Source organism: Mobula hypostoma, chromosome 2, assembly GCF_963921235.1.
Source record: "Mobula hypostoma chromosome 2, sMobHyp1.1, whole genome shotgun sequence".
Lineage (NCBI taxonomy): Eukaryota > Metazoa > Chordata > Chondrichthyes > Myliobatiformes > Myliobatidae > Mobula > Mobula hypostoma.
In genome coordinates this window covers 33,620,032-33,646,924 of record NC_086098.1, presented here as the reverse complement: position 1 = coordinate 33,646,924, position 26,893 = coordinate 33,620,032, and the positions used below count along the sequence as shown (strand labels likewise).

Sequence of the window (26,893 nt, the reverse complement as noted above, 5' to 3'; positions counted from 1 at the left end):
AATAAAGGTACACGTGAATTAACATATCACAGATTTTTGCTTTTATTGCATTTTGGAAAATATCCCAACTTTTCTGGAAATGGGGTTTGTAAAATAGGCCAAAGTCAGCATGGTTTTCGTAAGGGAATATCTTGCCTATCATTCCGTAAGGAAATACCTTGCCTATCAAATCTGTAGGAATTCTTTGCGGAAATAACAAGTAGGATAAACAAAGGAGAGTCAGTGGATATTGATTACTTGGATTTTCAGAAGGCCCTTGACAAGGTGCCACACATGACGCTGCTTAACAAGATAACAGCCTATTACAGGAAAGATACTAGCATTGATAGAAGATTGGCTGATTGGCAAGAGGCAAAGAATTAAAATAAAGGAGGCCTTTTCTAGTTGGCTGCCATGACTAGTGGTGTTCTGCAGAAGTTGGTTTTGGGTCGCTTCTTTTCATGTTGTATGTCAATTATTTGGATGATGGAATTGGTTTAGTGGCCAAAGTTGCAGACAATACAAAGATAGGTGAAGGGGCAAGTAATGTTGAGAAACAGGGATTCTGCAAAAGAACTTAGACAGATTGTGAAAATAGGCAAGAAGGGGCAGATAGAATATAGTGTAGGGTCATGCACTTTGGTAGAAGGAACAAAGGTGTACACTATTTTCTAAACGAGAAGAAAATTCAAAAATCGGTGGTGAAGCATGCTTTCGGAGTACTCGTGCATGTTGACTTGCAGGTTGAGTCAGTGGTAAGGAAGGCAAATGCAAGTTGGCATTCACTTCCAGAGGTCAGGAATATAAAAAGTAAAGCTGTAATACTGAGGCTTTATAAGGTATTGATTATATGGCACTTGGAGTATGGTGAGCACTTTTGAGCCCCTTATCCAAGAAAAGATGTGCTGGCATCTGAGAGGGTCCAGAGGAGGCTCACGAGAATGACTCTGGAAATGAAAGGATTAATGTATGAGGGCATTTGAAGGCTCTGAGCCTGAACTCGCTAGAGTTTAAAAGAATGAGGGGAGATCACATTGAAACTTGTCAAATACTGAAAGGCCTAGATAGAGTGGAAATGGAAAGGATGATTTCTATAGTGAGGGATCTAGGACCAAAAGGGCACAGTCTCAGAATAGAGGGATGTCTATTTGTGTCTAGATGTGGAGGAATTTCTTTAACTAAAGGATAGTGAATCTGGTAAATTCATTGCCACAGATGGCTGTGAAGGCCACGTTATTGGGTATATTTGAAATGATAGGCTCTTGATTGGTCATGGCATCAAAGGTTATGAGGAGAAGGCAGTAAAAGATGGTTGAAAGGGATTTGATGTGCTGAATGTCCTAATTCTGCTCCTGTGGTCTTATACTAGTGTAAAGCTACTCATTCTATCCAATACTTATTGCATAAGATCTGAATAACCAAAAGTCAAAGTCCAAGAAAACTTATTATCAAAGAGCTGTGGTCTCTTTGAAAGTGAGTCTGTAGATCATCGAACCAATACACACAAAATGCTGGAGGAACTCAGCAGGCCAGGCAGCATCTATGGAAAAGAGTAAACAGTTGACGTTTCGGTCTCAGACCCTTCGTCAGGACCCTTCATAACCAGTCAAGTGTCCTAACATTTTATATTTAATTGTTAAAAATCTTTGCAGAGACAAAGTTTTTCAATTCCAGACAGAATAAGCACAACTACAATATACTTACATTTTAATGAAAACTTTTTGGCTTTATATCATGCCTTTAGTAGCCTCTGAACATCCAAAAGGGCTTTATAAATCATGAAGTACCTTTAAGGTGTTAACACTATGACAACACTGAAAACATAGCAGCCCAAAGTTCCCCAAGCTTCAACAAAAATAGGTGACCCGGTAATTGTTGACTGAAGGATAAATGTTTTGCTTCACACATTGGCATGTGATCCTCTATATTTCACTCAGGAAGCAAATGGTGTTTAACATTACATTGAAAGATCAACACGCCTAGCAGTGTCATACGCCCTCAGTACTACAAAGTGTCTGTTACTCTAGAAACAGGATCCAACTATTAAGGCACAGTCTTTGTATGTTTGCAAACAGTATCTGATAGTAATTTTTATCCACAATTTCATAGGTTCAAATTAAATGGTGACGCATTGGACATATGTCTTAATCAATATTGAGCTCTTTTTAAATCAGTTATAGCAACACCACCAAGAACAAATTCCTAAGCCTGATGGACCAGCACACCAGCAATGCAGCAACAAGGAGCCACAGAATGCTCCTTCCACTTTCTCCAGACTCAAAGGATAGCCACTGGCACCTGCATGGGCCCCCATCATGTCTGCCTCTGTTGGCTATGTCGAACAAACATGTTCAAAGTCTTCCCGGCAATACTCCCCAATTCTTCCTCCACTACACCGACAACTGCTTTGGTGCTGCTTCATGCACCCATGCTGAGCTCATCAATTTTATCAACTTTGTCTCTAACTTCCAACCTGATCTTAAATTCACTAGGTCCATTTCTGACACCTCCCTCCCCTTTCTCAATCTCTGTCTCCATCTCGGGAGACAAACTGTCAACTGACATCTCTTATAAATCTATCGATTCCCACAGTCATCTTGACTACATCACTTCCCACCCTATCTCCTGTGAAAATGTTATTCCCTTTTCCCAGTTCCTTCACCAATGCATCCATTTCTGGGATGCGGCCTTGCTTCCCAGGACATCAGAGACGTCTTCCTTCTTCAAAGAACACAGTTTCCCTTGCTCCATCATTGATGCTGCCCTCACCCGCATCTCCTCCATTTCCCGAGCACCTGCGCTCACCACATCTTCTCGCCACCTTAACAGTGATAGAGTTCCTCCTGGCCTCATCTACCACCCCATGAGTCTCCATGTCCAACACGTCATCGTTCGCAACTTCCACCATCTCCAAAGGGATCCTACAACTAAACAGATCTTTACCTCCTTCCCCTCCATGATTCCCCTTGTCCATTCGTTCCACCTGGCACATAACCCTGCAAGCAGCCTGAGTACACCTGCCCATTCACTTCCTCCCTCATCTCCATTCATGGCACCAAACAGTCCTTCCAGGTGAGGTAACACTTCACCTGCAAATCTGTTGGGATCGTCTACTGTGTTTGGTGGTCTCCTCTATATTGGTGAGACCAGTAGTAAATTGGGGGACCACTTCATCGAGCATCTCCGCACCATCCACACTAGCAGAACATCCTGGTAGCCAAACATTTTCATTCTGATTCCCAGTCCCATCCCAATATGCCGGTCCATGGCCTCCTAATGGGCCAAAAAGAAGCCATCCTCTGCATGGAGGAGCAACACCCCATATTCCATCAGGGTAGCCTCCAACCTGATGGCATGAATATCGATTCTCCTTACAGGCAGTGGGCAGGAACTGAACCCAGGTCACCTGTACTGTAAAGCATTGTGCTAACCACGCTACCGTGCAACCCTAACTATATTTATCTACCAACTATAACCACAGTTCAAAAAAAAAATTAGTTGTGAACTTCCAGTGAGATTACAATAGTTTCATAGATTTTACCAGAACCACAATCACCAGAACCAGTTGCGTTTTGCTTCAAGGCACAACACAAAGAAGAATGTTAAATTTAGAACAGTGGCAGCAAGGATGGAGTTGGAAGAATTAATTCAACTTTGTCAACTGCTTCCATTTGTGTTTTAAGTGGTACGTCTATAGTACATACTACAAGTTTCTATTTCCCAAATTTTAAAAAAATTGGCAATGATACACTATCATTTAGAACCAGGAGTCCTAAGACCAAATGTATTTCTTCAAGATTTTGAAATAAGGCACTATAGCAATGTGGCATTGGTGGTAGCAGTTTCCTGTCTCTCCTTGGCCACATCCTTTGCAATAATTCAAAACAACTTTTCCAGATTTTCTCATACACAATGTTTCTTCATCCTTCTGAATTAAGTTAAAAGGAACAAAGGAATCAGCAGACCTCCAGAAATAATACAGCATTTTGCACATAGACCTATACTTTACAGCTTAAGAGTTATTTCTACTTATGCGGTGAAGAAAATGCATTATGGAAAGCATTCCTTATTTTCCTTCCCCCAACTTTCACAAACACATGCAGACATAAATCATTGATATATACACCACCACTTTGCAGCTTTGATGTTTAGTTACAATGTGAGTGAGTTAACATACCATACTATATAGAGAGCAACTGTGTCTCATTCAGAAGACTCTGATTCATAAATAAGCTGCTTTGTAAAGTCTAATCAAATTATTGCACAACTAAATCAGTCACTAAAGTAAACTTTGCTGGTACCAATGTGGTTTTTCCTGCAGAGTCCACCTTTGCATGTTACACTGTTAACCATCTTAGATCATCAAAATAAACTGTAACTTATGGTTCACCCAATGATGCCATTGAGCCACCGACTTGCCAACTGTTTCTCACTGTCAAATGCAAAATTCTGAAATATTCAAGTTCCTTTTATGCGTTATACTATTTTGTAAGATGAACTCTCCAAAAACCTGCTATCAGCGATTCTTATAAGTGAAGTAGCCTATCTTCCAATCGGCCATCCATCAGGACAGCAGGAGCCTCAGTATCCTACTGGAATCCACTGACCCTGCACCAGCATTCAGTCTCACTAACAGTAATCCGGACAGCACCGCAGACTGTTGAGGAGACAGAAGGCACATCCATACCTTTTGGCCAGCAGCACAGAGAGGCCAAATGTGCTCTAAGTCATTGCTTACAGCTGCTCCTGGTAGGGCCACGACTCAGCTTTTATTTTGCAGCCACTGCCAAGAAGGGCTGAGAGGAGGGGAATCCTGGTAATGAGAAGTCTGTTTACTGTCCTGATCATGAAAGGCTGGCCTAACCCAAGACACTGCCAAGCAAAGGAGGAAGAACAAGAGAAGGCAGGGAGGTAGCAGTGGACTTAACATCACCTTCTTCCCCATTAATAGGAAGAAGAACCTGCTACAATGCAAAGCCCTACCTCTTAATTTGGAGCTTGTACTTTCCATTAAGTTGCTAGCAGGGGATCCACATATAGTACTTGCCATCTGTTTTTATAGGTGAAGGTGCCCATTTATCCCCACTCACTTCAAATTCTATCATATAATTGAGAAAAATTCAGCAACCTTATGGTAGTTTTAGAAATGAGTAAATTGATTACAATTCTGCAGGAGGATGCGGAGCTTCTGGAACGAAGGACACCTCCACAATATAAAATTTTAGCATATATTTCAAGATTGTGGAGAATCTCTTTTATGCACAATAAATTTTAAAGTGTACATAACCATTTTAAAGATGTTTAATAACATACTTTGCAGTGAAAGTGTGCACTTTCATGTTGAATCTGTTGATTTCAGCATGAAGGTAAATAGTACAGATAAATATTTGTTTGTAGTTTCATTCATGGAATATGGAAAAGCACGACAAAATGCTTCACAGAAACATTATCAAACAGAATTATCACCAATCCACATTACCTGATTTTAGGGAAGACTGTGCACATTTATTAATCTGGAGCATCAAGCTCACACCCTAGGATTGATTCTGACTGCCAATTCTCCTGTCTAGCGCATCCAAGTTCAACAATATAAACAATCTAATATTTCGAAGCATGCACAGAAGCAAAAAGATTGTTGACTGCTTTTAAATACTTCCACTCACAGTAACAATCTACATTTAAATCTGCTTTTACATTAATTTGCTCAAGAACTAAATTCAAATTTTTATGGTGGCCACTTCTCTTTGCACACCCCTGCATTTAACATGTCTAATCAATAAAACACCCATATTGGCTGGACATCAGGTCCCTCCAGCTAAACTACGTTGAAAACTACGTTAAATATACCCACTACATGTTTCAGGCCCATGAACTTTCCTTCCACTCCCTCCGCCCCAAGGTTAATTATATTATATTCAACCATGAAGTCTATACAAGCAAAGTAAACTCCTATAAACATGTCTTCTTCACTATAAAAGCCTTTATCCCCTCCAACAGGGGAAACCCCACCTGCTGGTGAAATTCTTACCTACACTTCTGTAACATTCTTGAATGAAATATTCTAGTGCTCCATGCCAAGCTCCCTTCCTCAGTCTACTCTATGTCTCATAAGAAATTCTGCTGACTGCTACACACATTGATATCAATAACTGTCACTATTTTCCTTCAGGCCGACAATAAATACCGTCAGCAACACCCCCAATTTAAAACTTGCATCTTATGTTTAAATCCTTCCACGGCCTCACCCCTCAACGTTCTCCAGCTCTATTTTCCAGACTCCATGACACAATAGCTATTGCACACCCTGCCAAAATCTTCAGTTGCTATTATTCCAAACAGCAGGATTGTCTTCAAAACTTCAATTTGTTTTTATATTTTAAGATTATTCTATTCGTTTAATTTTGTTTACTAAACTTACACTCAGCCTCCTAATCAAGATTCCCTGTAAATATAAATGTAAATTCCTGCAGCCAGTTTGATTTGTGTGTGTCTATACCGAGAATCTCACTGAATACTTATATTGCCACAATAGTCAGTATCTGTGTCACTTTAGTGTGAGTAAACTATCATGTGGGTATTTTTTTTTAAAACCTATGAAGTCCATTTGTATTTGATTGCAGTAAAGGCAGCATAAATATTCTGTCAGTCACAATAAAGAGATAATTCAAATTATCATGAAATTTTTGAACAAAACCTAATGTTCCCAACAGTTACTTAGTGGATTTTTTTCTTGTTAAGCACTCAGATTTTTGTGGTGGATGACTGGCACAGTGTGATGCCAAACCAATGACAAAATATCCTGTAGGATCTTGTATCACAGTCCCAAAACCCTCAAATAATGGAACAAGGATTATTTGCAGAGCTATTCTTTCACGGTGCTGAAGTGGGAGAAACAAGTCCACTTTAACTGCCATTGTAGCTGTGCAGGACTCTACAGAAAGTTAACAGAAAAATCAAAATGTGAAACCCAGACGAAACAGACAATTAGCAACCAGCAGCACACTTATCAATTCAATCATGTGCTGTACTTAAACCAATGTTAATATACTCCAGCTTTAAATATTTAAAACTCAAAGCAGAGCTGAATTGAATCATCAATACCATCTATTAACAGCAAACAAATTGAACAATTAGCAATACTACTCAACCCATCCTACGATCCACAAACAACCTATTGCGACTAAAAATAAGGCCCAACTGGATGACAGAATAATTCCTATCCTGATAGTAGGTGACTGTATGATATAAAAGATTGCTTTTCTGAACTTAATGTAACAACCTTAAATTCTAAAATTAATTTTTTACAAATTCGTTTCACCCACCCGTAAAACCTATTGGAAACACAAAATTGCCTACCATCTTTCCCACAAAACAAAAGTGACCATTTTTCAGAAGTATCTCACTGACTAGACTATATAAAAAGCATAAAAGCACTACATAAATGCAATATTTCTCTGTCCCGCCCTCTAAAATTTTAGTATTAAAACTGTTTATGTAAACTAAGTTAACAAACTAGAATTTATTTACATCCAGTAAATAAATGCTTAATCTTGTTCTTAGCTTTGTAATCAGGAATTATACAACTCTTCCAAAGACATCTGCAGTGGTAATTCCACTCCAAACCAAATCAATATGGCTGGTGTTTTAAAATTCCTCACAAACATGATATGCATCTGGAAACGGTGAGCTCAGGAAACCATTATGACACAGCGAACATAACTCACAAGGACCATGACCCAACTTACATCTTGTACTCCACCAGTTCTCACATTCAGCTCTCTTTTCCAGGAAAACTGAGGATTTGAATTGAATGCAGAGGATTTTTTAATGCTCCCTGATATATTAGACACATCCAACTCTCTTTTACTTTCTAATTTGACTACTTGTGTCCTTTCTTGCTTGATTCAATAATATTGTCCCTGAAGCTAATTTTAATTTAGTTTTAAACGCACCCACAAACCACTCCTCTACCCCCATGGAGGATTTCAGAAAAGCGGTTTCAACGTGCTTCTGGTTTGCAAGTACAAACCTTGTGAATTGGCTTAAACTCTCAAGTGTGAACAAGTTTTACATAATAATCTTCATTAACTTCAATTTTATAAAGTGTTTGAGGAAAACATCATTTAAAAAGTACAAACAAGGAGTATTTTGTTTTAGACCATAAGACAAAGGAGCAGAATTAGGCCATTTAGCCCATCGAGTCTACTCCATCATACAATCATCACTGATTCTTTTTTCCCCTCCTCAGCCCCACTCCCCGGCCTTCTCCCTGTAACTTTTGATGCCATGTCCAATCAAGAATTTATCAAGCTCTGTCTTAAATACACTCAATGACCTGGTCTCCACAGCTACCTATAGTAATAAATTCCACAAATTCACCACCCTGGTGAAAGAAATTTCTCAGCATCTTTGTTTAAAATGGATGCCCCTCTATAACCTGAGGCTGTGCCCTCTTGTCCTATACTCCTCCACCATAGGAAACATTCTTTCCACATCTACTCTGTCTAAGGCTACATCCACACTAGACCGGATAATTTTGAAAACGCCGGTTTCGTGTAAAAACGATAGGCGTCCACACCAGGTGTTTTTGAAAATACCTCCATCCACATTAAAATGGGTATTTGGGCAAATCTCCTTCCACTGGGCATGCACAGGACACATCTACAGAAAACAAGCAAAGAGGAAACGGTATACTTGGTGCGCGTTTGTCCAGTTACAGACTAGAAAAACTTAAAAGGAAATTGCTAAACCTCAGACAGCTGCCGGCTCTCGCGCAGGAGGACTTAAAACTAAAAAAATACCGGAGCGTATGGAGGCAACTGACAGGGAGTTCACGGACAGTATGACCCAGCTGATGACGAACATTGAAAAACTAACTAACTAACTCTGTTGCAGAGGGATTTGCAATGGTGAGGAATATGATGGCTCCCCCCCCACAGTACTTTTCACCGCCACAATACCAGCTTCACAGCCACTACAATAGCTACACATACGGACACACAGACCCCCGGGTGGCCCCACCTACATCTTCCCCACTCCCACAGAGGGGTCACCCTGGAAACATTCCCTACAGCCATTGTCTCTTCACCGATGAAAGGGACAACAGGTTTTTCAAAACCTCCGGTTACCCTGCACACACTACAATGCTCAACCGGAGTTTTCAGATTTAAACACTCTGGAGAGCGTTTTAGAAAAGCTCCATTTTCGGGGGAGGAAAACACCATTTCAGTGTGGACGGAGGGTCAAAATGAAAAGAAAAAGTTTCAGTTACAGATTTATCCGGTCAAGCGTGGACATTGCCTAAGTCCTTCAACATTCAAAAGGTTTCAACGAGATCCCCCTTCATCAGACGTTCCTCGTACGATAACCCTTTCAGTCCTAGAATCATCCTCAAGAAACTCCTCTGAACCCTCTCTAATGCCAGCATGTCTTTTCTTAGATGAGAAACCCAAAACTGGTCATAATATCAAGGTAATGCCTCACCAGTGCCTTATAAAGCCTCAGCATCACATTCCTGCTCTTGTATTCTAGAATTCTTGAAATGAATGCTAACATTGCATTTGCCTTCCTCACCACTGACTCAACCTGCAAGTTAGCCTTTAGGTTGTTCTGCACAGAGTCCCAAGTCCCTTTGCATCACAGATTTTTGGATTTTCTCCCCATTTAGAAAGTAGCTTATACATTTCTTTTTACCACCAAAGTGCATGACCATGCATTTTCCAACATTGTGTTTCATTTTCCACTTTATTGTCAGTACTCCTAATCTGTCTAAGTCCTTCCGCACCCTACCCACCTAAGAACATAAGAAATAGGAGCAGAAGTAGGTCATTTGCCCCATCAAGCCTGCTCCACCGTTCAATAAGATCATGGTTGATCTGACCATAGACTCAGCTCCACCTACCTGCTTTTTTCCCATTACCCTTAATTTCCCTACTATGCAAAAATCTATCCAACCCTGTCTTAAATATATTTAGTGAGGTAGCCTCCACTGCTTCATTGAGCAGAGAATTCTACAGATTCACTATCCCCTGGGAAAAGCAGTTCCTCCCTAAATCTACTCCCCCAAATCTTGAGGCTATGCCCCCTAGTTCTAGACTCACCTATCAGTGGAAATAAATTTCTTGCCTCTATCTTATCTATCCCTTTCATGGTTTTATGTTTCTATAAGATCTCCTCTCATTCTTCTGAATTCCAGCAAGTACAGTCCCAGGTGATTCAATTTCTTCTCATAGTCCAACCCCCTCATCTCTGGAATCAACCTGGTGAACCTTCTCTGCACCGCCTCCAAAACCAATATATCCTTCCTCAAGTAAAGAGACCAGAACTGCACACAGTACTCCAGGTGCAGCCTCACCAGTACCCTATACAGTTGAGGTATATCCTCCCTGCTCTTAAATCCAATCCCTCCAGCAATAAAGACCAACATCCCATTTGCCATCTTGATAGCCTGCTGCACCGGCAAATCAACCTTTTGTGATTCATGCACAAGCACTCCCAAGTCTCTTTGCACAACAGCAAGCTGCAAATTTTTTACCATTTAAATAATAATCTGCTCTTCCCTTTTGCCTTCCAAAGTAGATAACCTCGCATTTACCGACATTGCATTCCATGTGCCAGACCCGTTTCCACTCACTCAACCTATATTTCTCTGCAGACTCTCCGTATCTTCTGCACAATTTGTTTTTCCACTGAATTTAGTATTATCAGCAAACTTAAGGTACGCTACATTCCATCCCCTCTTCCAGACTGGTAATGTATACTGTGAACAGTTGCTGGCCCACCACTGATCCCTGCAGCACACCACTCACCACTGATTGCCAACCAGAGTAGCACCCATGTATCCCAACTTTCTGCTTTCTATTAGTTAACCACTCCTCTATGCATCACCCCCAACTCTGTGCATCCTTTATCTTATGTGTAAGTCTTTTATGTGGCACCTGATCAAATCCATTTGGAAATCCATGTAAGTCACATCCATCTGTTCCCCTCTATCTACTGCGCTCGTTATATCCTCAAAGATACCTGTTTCCTCAATACTACCTGCCCCTGCACCAATCTTCATTTCATCAGCAAACTTGGTTCAAAAAAATCCATCTATTCCATCATCTAAATCATTGATATACAGCATAGAAAGAAGTGGTCCCAACACCGACCTCTGCGGAACACCACTACTCACTGGCAACAAACCAGAAAAGGATCTATTTATTACCAGTCGCTGCCTCCTACTAATCAGCCAAAGCTCTAACCATGCCAGTAACTTTCCTATAATTCTATGGGCTGTTAACTTGCTAAGCAGCCTCATGTGTGGCACCTTGTCAAAGACTTCTGAAAGTCCAAATATGCAACATACACTGCATCCCCTTCATCTATCCTACATGTAATCTCCTGAAAGAATTCCAACAGGTTCGTCAAGCAAGATTTTCCCTTAGGAAAACCATGCTCTTATTTTTTACTTACTTGAAAAAGCTTTTACTATTTACTTTGATATTGTCTGCTAGCTTGCTTTCAATATTTCATCTTTTCCCTCCTAATAATCTTTTTAGTTGCTTTCCAATCCTCTATCTTTCTGCTAATTTTTGCTTTGTTGTATGCCCTCTCTTTTGCTTTTACGTTAGCTTTGACTTCCCTTGTCAGCCACAGTTGCACTGTTTTGCCATTTGAGTATTTCTTCATTTTTGGAATGCGTCTATCCCATATGTTTCTCATTTTTCCCAGAAACTCAGACCGTTGCTGCTCTGCTGTCATCCCTGCCAGCACCTCCTTCCAATTTACTTTAGCCAGCTCCTTTCTCATACCATTGTAATTTCCTTTACTCCACTGAAATACTGCTACATCAGACTTTACTTTCTCCCTGTCAAATTTCAAATTGAACTTATTGTGCTCATTGTCTCCTAAGGGTTCTTTTACCTTAAGCTCCCTAATGACCTCCAGTTCATTACACAACACCCACTCCAGCCTGGCTCTATTAGGCTCTACAACAAACTGCTCTAAAACGCTATCTTGTAGACATTCAACCAACTCACTCTCTTGCAATTCATTACCAACCTGATTTTGCCAATTGACCTGCATGTTGAAATCTCCCATTACTATCATAATATTGCCCTTTTGACATGCCTTTTCTCTTTCCCATTGTGGTCCACACATCAGCTACTGTTGGGAGGCCTGTATATAATTGCCATCAGAGTCCTTCTACTCTTGTAGCTTCTTAACTCAACCCACAAGGATTCAACATCTTCTGATCCTATTTTACTATTTAAAGTACTTTAATAGTGTGAACTTATTATTCAAGTAAAACACAAATCTAAATTACAAACAATGGTCAATCACAAACTTCTACAATTACTGACATCTGGAATATTTAATAATCATTCATAAAGATGGTACTATTTTAAGCAAAGGAGTCTTACCACTTATATTGAATACAATAACTGTCAAAGTTTAGAGAAGTTGCTAAGATGTGTACTAATGCATTTTATGCAAGGCCTCCATCTCCTGCTGTAAAACTGCAGATGTGGTCTCTGTGATAATTATGGCTCATGCAATAAACAGTAGTACAATTTCTGATCATTAGTTACACAAATGAAATATATCTTTACATTGAACTTAAATAAACTAATCATTCACTATAATTTTCATTAGTCAGAATTCCCACCAAAATCATCATTTACACCAAGTCTTGATGGAAATCCAGAGGCTTGTACTTCCACAGGAGAATGCAAAACAGGCATTTCTCTGCTGATTCAACCAAATTTTAGAAAAATGCCAGCAATGAGACTCTAGAAAATCACATTCAAAGACAGAAATATAAAGCATACAAATTCAAAAGTGACTAAATAAACTATTCAAATTATTGCCAATCTTCAGAATTTCACACAGCACCTTTGTCAGCAAGTTCATTTTACTACCCACATAACAATACACTAGTAAGACTAAACTGAACAGTGCGAGTCATTCCTGCTGCCCATATGCTTCATCTGTACATGAATTCGTTCTTTTTTTTCTTCTCTTCACAGTGTTTGTAATGCTGTCCAAATCCCCATGAGTCATATAAATTAAAGCTGGTCCCTCTTTATGCCAGGAAGAGTCTACCACGAGTCCTTTGTCAAAAACCCACAGGGATAGGCTGTCCCGTCCTACTTGTATGTCATGATGTCACAAGCCATGTGATTCAGATTCTCCAGTAAGAGCACATGAAGAGTTTAAAGCTTATGCTTTTTGGATTGTGTGAATGCTTCATTCGCCTCATAAACAACCACAGAACCACAAGTGCGGTGCAACTTGCTCTCCAGGACGACGAGAGAACCTCTGGTCCTAAATGGTTAATCTCCGCAGGTCACTACCAGCCACCAAGACCAATTCTGTCAGTAAGTGTTTGCTAACCACAGTCTTTACAGTAAATACTTGTCTATCAAATGTTTATTTGTCTTTTTTTGCATGCTGTATGTTATTTTGTGGCCAAAAAAGCTAATGACATCAAGCAGCTCACCTAAGCACTGCTGGCAAGCTCTTAAACTTCCTTTGCAATGGTTATATTTTCAGTTTAAGACTTCGAGGGACACCAAAACCACAGGCATAAAGTATATGTGAAAGGAGGACTATGGCATCTAACAGCCTATTCAGCTCAGTTGCATCATGTCAGCAAAACTTCTTCTGGGGTGAGTCCACATCTTATGTATTCTCTTAGACCAGATACGAAATTTTACTCAAAATATTCTTCTTTGGGACATGTTTCTATAAACTATTAATTTGCTAACTCTGAATACGAAAGAATGTTTCATAAACTTGAAGTCTACAAAATACAAACTTACAAAACTTCTGTCAATAAAATGCAAAGAACACGTTTCTGTTTTCATTTCAAATTGAAATATGCTTTGAAAAGTCAAAGTGTGAAATTTGCTTTATGGAAATAAATTATGTCTATTTTTCAATAGCATATATTATTAAATCCAACATTCCTGTGGTATTTGTTTTTTTTCCCCCTGGAATAAAATAGCATATAACAAATAAAATAGATATAGTCTGTAAAATATGTTATTGATAATTTCTTGGTTTTAACTACTTGATTACTAAATGGAAAGAACACATGAAACAAAAAGATATAAAAACATTCTACTTATAAACCTTATAGGGCAACATATTAAATTGATCATAATTTTATAGGAGAAATATACAAAGACTCTTGATATCTTCATTATTCCGTGGATTTGTGGGTACACGGCAAACCTAGACTAGTCCTATTTAATTGCTTTAAAACTACAATCTCCACCAACCCCAAACAGCTGGGTCACTTTACTTTCTGACCACTAACATGGTTGCTAATATTTGTAAGGAAATAGTTGTATGTTTTTCACACATGTAACTGCATTTAGATTTTATTGAACTTAGTTTTCATTGAAACTGATACGATTAAATTTAGAAACAATGACTCCATTTAAACCTTTTGCACAGCTTCAAGACAGAGCTACAATTTACAGTAGTATTAATAAGACTCATTTTGATTGAAATTAAAGGAAGTGTTTCTAATTTGTCTGTAGTGACTACATCAGAAACTCTGGCAAAAAAAATGCATTGCAGCAAATTAACAAGTTTCCTACTTTAATAAACAAATCTTATGATTGAAAACACTGAACAAGATTTTACTAAAAATACTAACAGGATAAATATACTCATATCTAGGTAATCTACAGAATTTATACAATTTTTAGGGAGATTCTTGTGTTACTTCAAAGATCAATGCTGGGGTGAAGGATGGAAGTGGGGTACGAGCTTTGGTAAAGATTCAAGCAGTAATTAGATTTTTCCAATTAAATCTAATGAGTTCATATGGTCATTTGTCATCACTAAGCACTATAGATTACCAAAAGGAAGAGTTTTTGTTCAGCTGTAACTTTGATCCCTCAAATGGGGCTTTGCATGTAACAGAAATATTAGAATAAAAACAATCTAATCCCAAGCAGAGGATGCCAATAAAACAAAGGCAGGTGCTGGCATGTTGCACACATATTGTTTACTATTATGAAGAAACATCCTAGGAAGTTATACAGACAGTTTAATGATTCATCCAATCGATGATGGCAAACAAAGTCATGCCTTTTTCCAGCATCTGCAGAATTCCTCGTGTTTGCCTTTTTCCTTTGTTGGTTCTCTTTTGACTTCACAATTACACATCCCAACAAGATGTAATTTTATTACTTCTGCATTCCCTACACAATCCGCATGCGTGCAGATAAAGTGTTAATCCTATTTTTTTCTTCAGCATAATGTAAACAGGTACAACACAGGACTGCTATGGCATTTGCTAACAAAGTGATGTTCCAAAAAGATTACAGGAAAAGTAAGGAAATGGTTCCTTTAGAAAACAGGTGCCAAATCAACAGAAAGTTATAAATTGTTTGGTAAATCATGAGGCATAACATCCGCAGAGTAGCTAAACCACATTATTAAAATATTTATAGCAGATAATGCAGGTTTACATCTGTGAAGATTCTATTTAGTTAGTACTTTCAAAGAGCAGTTGTATGCGGTCATACATGTCGGAGCATAGTTTTAAAAATGATGCATATTACTTCTGTTTTCATTATACTACAAAAAAGACTAAAATGCTATAAGCCCATCACTATAATATATATTCTTTTTATATGTATTATCTACTTGGAGCTTAAACTTTACCAATACCCTCAGCAGTCAGTCCTACAATATTTATGCTTACATGGCATTAATCTTTAAAATGATCTGCAACTTCTGTTCATGCATGTAAAATAACAAATACAATTCAATTTGAAACAAATAATCATTTTTCATCAGTTGAGCAAAGGTTATGAAACACTTAGGAGTGGAAATTGCTTTCTTAATTAAAATACAGAAGCATGTCCTTTACTAACAAACTGCTAACAAATGTTTGTAATATGAGATTTTGTTAAAGAATAATATCACTATTTTAATCGCTCATAGGTGCTCATGTAGGTTTTTAATAGTCACATTCCATGTAAAATTCTCCTCAATCGAATAACAGCAAATAAACTGTACTAAATCCATGTACCTACACTTACTGAACCCTAATGTTTTTCATTGTTATTCACAGGTTAAGTTCAACATTTTAAATTTCTTTGGTTCAATTTTAGTAAGCTGCCTATTTAAAAAAAATTCCCACGATGGTATCATTCATTTTAAAGTGGAAAATTTACAAAACTATAACATTAGAAAAACTTTCAAATCTCTGTTTATTTTGTGATCATGAAAAGTAGGCTTTATAAAGTATAAGATACAATTAGTTCTGAAACTTCATAATGAAGGGAAGAGTTAGGAAAATTTTTACCCTTTTAGGGTCATTGATAACAATTGCACAGTATCCATCTGATTTAAACACTTTTAAAACAAATGGGAACATCCAATTTTCATATTCACATTTCTGAAAAGTTCCAGTGTTCCTGTAAATTCTACAGCTAAACCAAGAGTACATAATAGAGCTTATTACATCTATCAACCTATCATGAAAAACACTAATTGAAAACAGATAGTGACCAACTATTTAATTACACTAGTAAATTAATAAAAATTAACAAAATAAGGAAAAAAGGACAAAAAAAGGAACAAATAAGTTTGTACCTTTCACAAACTCAGTAAGTCCCAAAGTACTTAACAACCAGTTATTTTTCTAATGACATTGTTATGCTGTTCAGAAATTTTATCCATAGTATGATTTTAGTGATGTTATTTGAGGCACAAATATTGACCAGAATTACCCTGCTGCTTGTCAAATGCATTATATTTTGTTTACACAACTTATTGGTACTACTATAAAGGTGAAATCTCTGCATTGGTCTAACCTAGGAGATCTACAATTTCAGAAATATTTTCTGGGTTGCAGAGCAATAAAGTGACTTGAGAGCTCATTACATCAGAAATAAACACTTGCAAGGACTTTTTCGATGTTACATCAGAATAGTTCCTCAATAGTAACATTAATTATCAATTTTACTGAGCTAGTCAAGCTGAGCTTCAACTGAATCTCATTAAGTGAGTCAAGCTTCACAATAATTATATGAAACTTACAAGAGCTTCCTTACAAAAGGAGTACAGCCCATGTAGTAGGAAAATTCATAGCTCAAACCATTACTTTTCTGAAACGTACATCTTACTTCTGCATTACCTTCTTTCTGCCTGATGAGCGATGCATTCTGAAAATAATTGTAGATTGATCCTAAAACTGAATTCTACTTAGTTCATTGTTCTATTTGACAGAATAATGCAGGTTTCACTGAACTGCTGGCATTTTCCCATAGAAGTGCCAGCGTGTTTCAGGAATCCCCTGCGAACATGTAACACCTGAGCTAACTGGCCAAGCTTCACCAGTGATTTCTTGGCTACATTCACTATTGAACTCCCCAATGGCATCATGGGAAAACAATCCTTGCATACCTTGCACAAAGGAATAGCATTGCAGTGCAGGTCAATTTCCTAGCAGCAAAATCATGTATATTTGTTACTGACATTGTTGAATCATAAACTGAGCCAATTTTTATTTGCATTACATCTTTATCAACCCATTCCAGCTTACTTCTACTCTGGTTTTAGTTCCTGAAGTTTAATCATCCCAAATTCAAGACACAATAGCAGGAGCTATTGGCAATACCCTAGGTCCAACATCTTCAATTGTTTTTTTTTATGACTTTCCTGGCATTATGAAGTCAAAAGTAGGGGTGTAAATAAATTATATTCACAACAAGCAAAGTCCATACATGCCTGCAGCAAGACCTGAACAACATTCAGACTTAGAGCAAAGAAGCCACAAGATCACAATAATCTCTAACAAGAAAGTTTCTAACCAATTATCCTGGATTTCACCACATCCCAAACCATTAAAAACCTGAGGAAAACCAAAGACTCACATTAATAGTATGGCTATGTAAGCAGGTCAGAGGCTGGGCATTCTGTGGCAAGTGACAACCCAAAACCTAGCCACCATCAAAATGCACAGGATGGAGACATGACCAAATACTTTACCGCTGTCTGGAAGAGTGCAGCTCCAACAATACGCAAATCAACTCAATATCATACAAGAGAAGCAAGCATCCACCCTACCAGAGTACTGAAACTTCAGTGTGTGCCACTGAATAATACACTCCAGCTATATGCTAAACATTCTCCAACAGTTCCTGTCAAACGCATGATCTCAACTACAAAAAAATGTCAAGGTAGTAAAGAAGGATCAGAACACCACCACCTACATGTTTCCCTCCAAGTCACAAACCAACATGACTTGGAACTATATCACTTTTCTTTCATTGTTACATCATGGAAGTCTTTATCCATTGGCACCGTGGCAATACCTTCACCAGAAGGACTGCAAAGGTTCAAGAAGTGGACTCATTGCCATATTTAAATACAATTTTGGATAGGCAATAAATTCTAATTATTAATAACTCTCACAGCCTGAAGAAATTAATGAAGAATGCTTGTGAATGCTTGAAGTGTACCCAGTGCAAGACTTGAAAACCATTGATTTAAATAGGAATCAAAGGAATAAAAAATAAGATACACTATATATTTTTAATTAGATTTCTAATTAGAAATATTTTGAAATTTTTTTTTTAATAGACTTTTAATACCAGAGGCAAGCCCGACAAAGATCAAGGCTAGAGGTGGGGTTCTGAAGACAGTTACAAAATTCCGGAGCTATTTTGAGGGCTTGGCTTGTTCAAGCCCACTTATGCCCCCCAAATTACATGACTTGGGACCCTGCAGACCTTGACTGTTTGGTTGCAGGGCTGCCTGGTCCACTGTGATTTGCCTTCCAGATACAGGGAATTTAAAGGTCTGTGGAAATCCAACAGTAATTTGTGGGCAACAGGATTCACTCAAGCAACCTAGTAAATCTAAAAAATACACATAAACCCTGTAGGAACTCAGCAGGCCAGGCAGCATTTATGGAAAAAGAGTATAGTTGACGTTTCCAGTTGAGACCCTTTGGCAGGACTGGATAAAGAAAAAGATGAGTAGATTTTAAAGGTGGGGGAGGGAAGAGAGAAAAACACAAAGTGATAGGTGAAACTGGAAGGGGGAGGGATTAAGTGAATAGCTAGGAAGTTGTTTGGTGAAAGAAATACAGGGCTGGAGAAGGAAGAGTCTGATAGGTGAGGATAGAAGGCCATGGAAGAATGGAAATGGGAAGGAGCACCAAAGGGAGGCAATGGACAGGCAAGGAGATAAGGTGCGAAGGGGAAAGGGGGATGGGGTTTGGTGAAGGAGAGGGTGCGAGGCCATTACTGGAAGTTTGAGAAATCGATGTTCATGCCATCAGGTTGGAGGCGGAATACAAGCTGATGTTCCTCCAATCATAGTGTGGCATCATCATGACAGTAGAGGAGGCCATGGATTAACATATCTGAATGGCAATGGGAAGTGGAATTAGAATGGGTGGCCGCTGGGAGATCCTGCTTCTTCTGGCAGACAGAGCATAGGTGCTTGGTGAAACAGTCGCACAATCTACGTCGAGCCTCACCGATATCAAATCTAACATTTTTCATTTTTGAAAAACACTCATTTCACATTCTTCAGAATATGTTATCTACTGCCATTTACCAGATTATTCATGACTAATTCTTTAGAATACACTGTAGACTTGACTTAACTAAACAGAATTTTGTTGATTAATTTAATAATAAAAACCTTTGGTTGGCAAGTTGCAGAATGGGATTGTTATTTATTACACCAAAGCCATTATTCTAAATTTACCCCATTTGCTATCTATTCGAGCAGATACATCAAACGTATTTAATAACATTCCTATCAAATAAAAATATAAATAAAATCAATTCTAATCATTTAAAAAGATAAAATATGATGAAGGAACTCGGCATGTCATGCAGCATTGGAGGGAAATAAACAATTAAATAGATTCTCCAGAATTTTGTATGTGTTGCTCAAGAATTCCTGCATCTGCATGATCTCTTGTATTTATCCATTTGAAAAGCTACATTGTTTTCAAATAACTATACATTTTCATACTAAATACCAATTTAAATTTTTAAGACTGAACTCAGCTTAAAAACTCTAGGCCAAAAATAAAATAAATCTAAAGATTCTGTTATGGTTATTATTCTATGGATTTATTGAGTATGCCAATGGTGACATATGTATTTTGATAATCAATTTACTTTGAACTTTGAAATAACTTGTATTAATCCTCTGAATATAGTTATAACAAAGAGAATATCACAGAATCTTAATTCCAACTATATTCATATTAATTTATATAATGTCATTACTCACAGATAAAGTAAAATAGTCTGAAGTAATTCTCTTTAAATAAAAAGCCATTATTATCATCAGTAAATAATCTTCATAATGGAAGTGAAAACATTTGCACAAAATAACAATGGCAACTTATTTGCTGGAAGCTGTTTTTCAAACTTTTAAACAGCATAAATTAAATCCTTCCTTTTTTTGTAAGATATGAGACTATGACTAAAACTTGACCATGGGTTTATATCCATAGACAGTAGACATCCACAAAACCAGCCAGACATCCTCTCCTTACCACACAACCCCAACAATAAACTACTGTAATGACTGGGGTAGAGTAGCGTGCTGATTGGCGAGAAGCGTAGGAGGGGGGAACTTAGAAGCCGGATGGTGACAAAAAGAATACTTGATTATTCACCTTTTCATCTTTATCTACCTAGAATTTATTTTAAAAAACGCATTTAATGCAGTTGAAGAAAAATAACACCAGCTGTTTCAGCCCATAGAAAACATTCAGACAAAAAGCAACCAGATAACTTCTGTGAATAGGCTATTCAAACATAAACTATATTTTAAAAAATAATATGTATTATGGTCAAAGAATACAATAAACTACATTTGATATATGCAATAAATTTTACACCTATAGGCCTGAAACACTGACCATGTGTTTTTAGGCTATAAGGCAGGTTGCAAGTTTTAGTTCATAGTCAAGACATTTCGTGGTGTGTTATTTAATACTACATGACTGTGCTCAGACACTTAAACCCAATTAAATTTTATTTATAACCATTCAGGTTAGAGATTTTTTCCCAAAGCATTCAAAATATTTCAAGTTTATTACAACATTGTCATGGCTATTTTACTGCCTGATTATGAACAGAAAATCTTTTCTATTTCAGTGATTTCCATATGATTACTCAAGTTCCTAACTTTTGGCTTCAATCAGGTTTAAATTTAATTTTATATAAAGTACTTAACTAATTTGAGTACAAATACTTTCAACCAGTTACTTTGAAAAGTTCATATTAAAATAGCAAAAGCAAATCCATTTTTTCATCCTTAGTATTACATACTTTACCCCACTAAATAATGATTGAACAAACTAAGTTATTTTCCTCTCATGTTTGCTTCATTTAACAATTCAGAAAACAGGAAAAACACAATTGATTGCTTAAAGAGGTTCTTGACATTTTTTTCAAAAAATCATTACTGTTCAAGAACAAAGCTTTTTTTATATAAATGGAACCTAAACAACATCTCACAACATTACAAAGTGAATGTATGGTTTCCTTTTTGCTAAATAAATCATAGCAGCAGCATTTCTTCAAAACCTCATTCCATTTAATTTTATGCATAAAGCATCTCCTGTCTACCATCATGTGACGAGAGTTAAATCATAGCGCTCAAGGAGTGTTTCTAAATCACGAAGAGTAATGAAGTTTTTGAACATGAATATGAAGCTTACCATAGTCTGATAGGTGTTAAAGTTTACCAAGCAGCTTTGAAGGCTTAACATCCTTCAGAATACAATTTAAAGCAGCTGTATTCTCTTTCAAAAGAGCCAAACTATTACAGGAAATTACATACTCACTATACATATACCATAATGCTAAGCATAGTCATAATATTCTTTAGTTTCTACCCCCCACTCTCAGAAATTGTAGGGTTGCTTTCAGAGACTTCATCTTCAAATTTCAAACACTTCTATTCAGTTTCATCCTGAGACACTGAATAAATCAAGAAGTGCACTAGTTACAGTTGAGCTAAATACAGGATGCATCACTATAGTTGCTTATAATTACCGATAATTTGTTAATAATATCACAAAACTTGGGAAATGACAAACAGCACATTAACAAAAATCAAGCTGATATCTGAACACTTAAGACTTTCAAATAGCTTTCTTCAAAAGATCAATAGCAATCAAAGTGCACAGTGAATATAATCATCGTCTTTTATCTTAAGTATTAACAACATTGCCACAATTCTCACAATCTTTTTTATTTTAACCAAAACTAATAAGTCTTATAACTGTTGAAGATTTAAATTTGTTAAGTTTATTGTATAAATATACAGGAAATGGCTGTTTAAGAAAAATCAATGGAAAATAATTAACAATTAGTGAAATAAATGGCATAATAAATATTTGTTCAGAATACTACATTGTTCCACATTCAATGATAATTAAGCTGCTAAGAAAATTTTACATTAAAAACTAAATATGAAAACTAACAATATTGGAAGAGCATAAGGGATGTTGTAGTTAATTGTCAAATGAAATAGATATTATGGAACGTGATGCTGGGACCTGAGGTTTTATTCATCAAACCATAACAAACACAAAACATCACTGTATTTAAAAAGAAAAATACAGATGAAGGGTTTTGGCCCAAAATTTCGACTGTACTCTTTTCCATTGATGCTGCTTGGCCTGCTGAGTTTCTCCAGCATTTTGTTTATGTTGTTTGGATTTCCATCATATTCAGATTTTCTCTTGTTTGCGATCATCGCCGTCTTGCCTTCTTTATAGCTGCATCGATATGTTGGGACCAGATTAGACACTCAGAGATCTTGACACCCAGGAACTTAAAATTGCTCACTCTCTCCAGTTCTGATCCCTCTACGGGGATTGGTTCATATTCCCTCGTCTTACCCTTCCTGAAGTCCACAATCACAGAGACAGGCACTCATGCATGTAAATGCCACCATATTGACATGCAACACCCCAAAAAAAATGTTTAGATGACTGATTTAGCCTAGTACTTGCTTCGTGTTCCAAAGACATACCATAAGTATCAAAATGCATTCAAACACACAGGAGATTCTGCAGATGCTAGAAATCCCAAGTAACACACACAAAATGCTGGAGGAACTCAGCAGGTCGGGCAGCATCTGCGGAGGAGAATAAGCAGTTGGTTTGGCTGAGATTCTTCATCAGGGTTGTAAAGGAAGGAGAAGAAGCCAAAATAAGAAGGTGGGGCAGCGGAAGGAGCAGAAGCTGGCAAGTGATAGGTGAAGCCAGTGTGCCAGCCAAATCCATTCAAACAAGTATTGAACTAAATCAGTTAAAAACCATAGGCCAATACAATTCACATGTATGTAAATTAACTAAAATTTGCCCAAGTCCCAAATATCCATTACATTAATTGGTTCCCATTGAATGAATGGAGACACTATTCCTGTACCAGATCTAACTTGATACATGATATTATGGCTGATTTCAAGCCATTTGTGGAGGTGAATTACTAAAATTCGTGCTCTTCCCCGGATACCATGAAGTTAAATTAAACTTCAGAGCAACTTTCTGAAAAATACTGGGAATGGATGATGCCTATGCAGTACACAGTCCTGATGCAATGTCTCAACCCTAATCATCTCTTTGCCTCCACAAATACTGCTTGACCTACTGTGTTCCTCCAGCAGTTTGTTTTTTCTTTGCTCCTGATTCCAACATCTAGTCATAGTCATAGTCATACTTTATTGATCCCGGGGGAAATTGGTTTTCATTACAGTTGCACCATGAATAATAAATAGTAATAGAGATAGTAATAGTAATAGTCATAGAAATAATAAATAGTAATAGACAATAGTAATAAATAGTTAAATAGTAGTATGTAAATTATGCCAGTAAATTATGAAATGTCCAGGACCAGCCTATCGGCTCAGGGTGTCTGACCCTCCAAGGGAGGAATTGTGAAGTTTGATGGCCACAGGCAGGAATGACTTCCTATGACGCTCTGTGTTGCATCTCGGTGGAATGAGTCTCTGGCTGAATGTACTCCTGTGCCTGCGCAGTACATTATGTAGTGGATGGGAGACACTGACCAAGATGGCATGCAACTTAGACAGCATCCCCTTTTCAGACACCACCATGAGAGAGTCCAGTTCCATCCCCACAACATCACTGGCCTTACGAATGAGTTTGTTGATTCTGTTGGTGTCTGCTACCCTCAGCCTGCTGCCCCAGCACACAACAGCAAACATGATAGCACTGGCCACCACAGACTCGTAGAACATCCTCAGCATCGTCCAGCAGATGTTCAAGGACCTCCGTCTCCTCAGGAAATAGAGACGGCTCTGCAGTCTCTTGTGTCTCCAGAAACTTCAAGAAACAATCTTAAAGCTACACTCTATATCATCAATGAAAAAATGTTAATTTACATCATATTTTACAAAGCAGTCTTGCATTGCAAAACACTTCATTTACAGTCAACTGCTTTGAATGATAGCCGACATCCCTATAAAAATACCACCAACAAAATGAATAGTCAATTATTACTCTAACATAAAATGATGAGAGATTACATACATGAATCATTAACAATGCTTCACTTTCCAATTGCTGAGAACTTTAAACAACCTGTTTTTTTTACTTCAGATTTTCATTATTTGCATTATTTTGCCTTGGAATTAATTATTAGTTTGCAGATACTGAGGAAGAGATGTTGACAATCATTATATATAATGCAATACATAGAAGATATTTAATCATACTCTATGGGAACTTTAACTATCTACTAAACCATCAACTTCTTTCCGTTGCTCAAAAGCCTAAGACACAAATGCAGATTTTCTATATTTATATTGCTATAGTAAGACATTTGATTTTGGGTGCTATATTATTGCAATTTCCTTTGCTAAATTTTGTGTATGATGCAATCATATTTCAAATGTTAAATTCTCAAAATCTTGTCACACACTGATCAACTGGTTCTATTTTCTAATACAACAAAATTATATCAAAACACATGCGTACACCACCACAAATTAGAAAAGTATTCATACTTCTTTTTCCAACATAACATTTTATGAATCACCAACAGAATCAGGTTTATTATCACTGACTTGTATCATGAAATTTGTTCTTTTGCGGCAGCAGTACGTAAGAAAATAATAAAATAATAAATAAGTAGTGTAAAAAGTGCAAAACGAAGATTTTTTTTAAGAATATATTTCACGATGCTCTGAACACATCATCAGTGCTATAACCAGGGTCATCGGGTCTTTCAACATCAGGTAATGCTTCTGGGTTCATGAACTGCTCAGATATCTGATGGCATAGGGGAAGAAGCTGTTCCTAAAACATTGAGTATGTGCCTTCATACTCCTGTACCTCTTCCCTGATGGTAGTAATGAGAAGAAGGAATGGCCTGCTCAGTGAGGGTCCTTAATGATGGATGCTGCCTTCTTGAGGCATCACCTTTTGAAGATGTCCTCAGTGGTCGGGGGGCTAGTGCCTATGATGGAGCTGGCTGAGTTTACAACCCTCTGCAACTTTTTTTGATCCTGTGGATTGGCATCTCCACACCAGATAGTGATGCAACCAGTTAGAATCCTCTCTATGGTACATCTTTAGAAATTTGCTACAGTATTTCGTGACAAACCAAATCTCAAACTCCCATTGAAATATAGCCACTGGCATGCCTTTTTCTTCATAACTGCATCAATGTTGGGACCTGGATAGATCTTAGAAGATGTTGGCATCAGAAACTTGAAGCTGCTCATCTTTTCCACTGTTGACCCCTCAAAGTGGACTGGTATGTGTTCTCCCAACTTCTCCTTCCTGAAGCCCACAATCAATTTCTTGGTCTGACTGACTTTGAATACAAGGTTGGTGCTGCGACACCATTCAACCTGCTAATCTAACTTATTCCTGTACACCTCCTCATCACTTTCTGAAGAACTAATAATATCTCATAAACTTATATGAAGTTGCCAGTATTCAGCATTTCAAGCCTCCGGGCAGCAATATCACATTGAGTACAACTGAACATAAAATTAACAAAATGTTGCAATGTCATAAAATTAATAACATTCACACTTTCTCCAATGCACATTAAAGATACAAATTTCACATGTTCCAGATGACTTCAAAGTTTATCAACAATTCTACCTACAGAATTCTCTTACAATTTTTCAAAAATGCTGAAGCATCTTCCAATTTTTAACCACAAATTGGCAAAGGGCATGGAACTTTTGTTCCCACTCAGATATAACACTTGTACTGTGGCATCGCTATCACCAAATCTTAATTAGTGCTGAAGATAACACAGTAGCAAACCAAAAAGCTAAAAGATTCTCAAGGAATGAATAACATTAATAAAGATACAATCGTTCCAGCTGGAGCTGAATTGGTTGTAACAAAGAAATTCACTCCTCACACCACAGGTCCTTGGTAGATGTTAAAGGCAGATTAACATCCAGCATTAGATTGGTAACTTTAAGATAATTTGCACTCCATGCAAGTTTTTAAACATTTCTTTAAATTCACGCATACTTTTCCAATTAAATCGCCACACTTCAGTCTTCTAACTTTTTTTTTGCTTTCTGGCCCACTTCAACTTTATTATTTTATTTTTACATCACTTAATTCTTTTATCAAATGTTAAACCTCTCAAAAAGTTTGTTACACTTTTAAAATTATTTTTGCATTCACTTAGTTCTTCAAATTTATGCCTGAATATGACAAGTCTGATCTACTGATTCTGGCTCAATTTTAAGCATGCTTAGTACTGTTCCTGGTGTGTTTCCCTGCACTTATTTAGCACACTGAATGGGTCCACTATCTTGACATTACTGGTAACTTGAGAGGTATTAAATGTCTTGAGCTTACAGGTAAAGTATAATTCTGTTACTGGCACAGAGCAAGAAAAATGTTTTATTCTTA

The 26,893-nt window shown here is 37.4% G+C and overlaps 2 protein-coding genes across 7 annotated transcripts in view; one reads left to right on the top strand and one right to left on the bottom strand.

Annotated features, from left to right (window-relative positions):
- supt3h (SPT3 homolog, SAGA and STAGA complex component) overlaps positions 1 to 26,893 on the bottom strand; it is a 425,840-nt gene that overhangs the window by 325,754 nt on the left and 73,193 nt on the right. The window lies entirely within an intron of this gene.
- runx2a (RUNX family transcription factor 2a) overlaps positions 13,577 to 26,893 on the top strand; it is a 182,473-nt gene continuing 169,156 nt past the window's right edge. The window contains exon 1 of the mRNA XM_063035231.1: positions 13,577 to 13,634. Coding sequence (XP_062891301.1) covers positions 13,577 to 13,634 — 58 coding nt within the window. The remainder of the gene's footprint in view (positions 13,635 to 26,893) is intronic.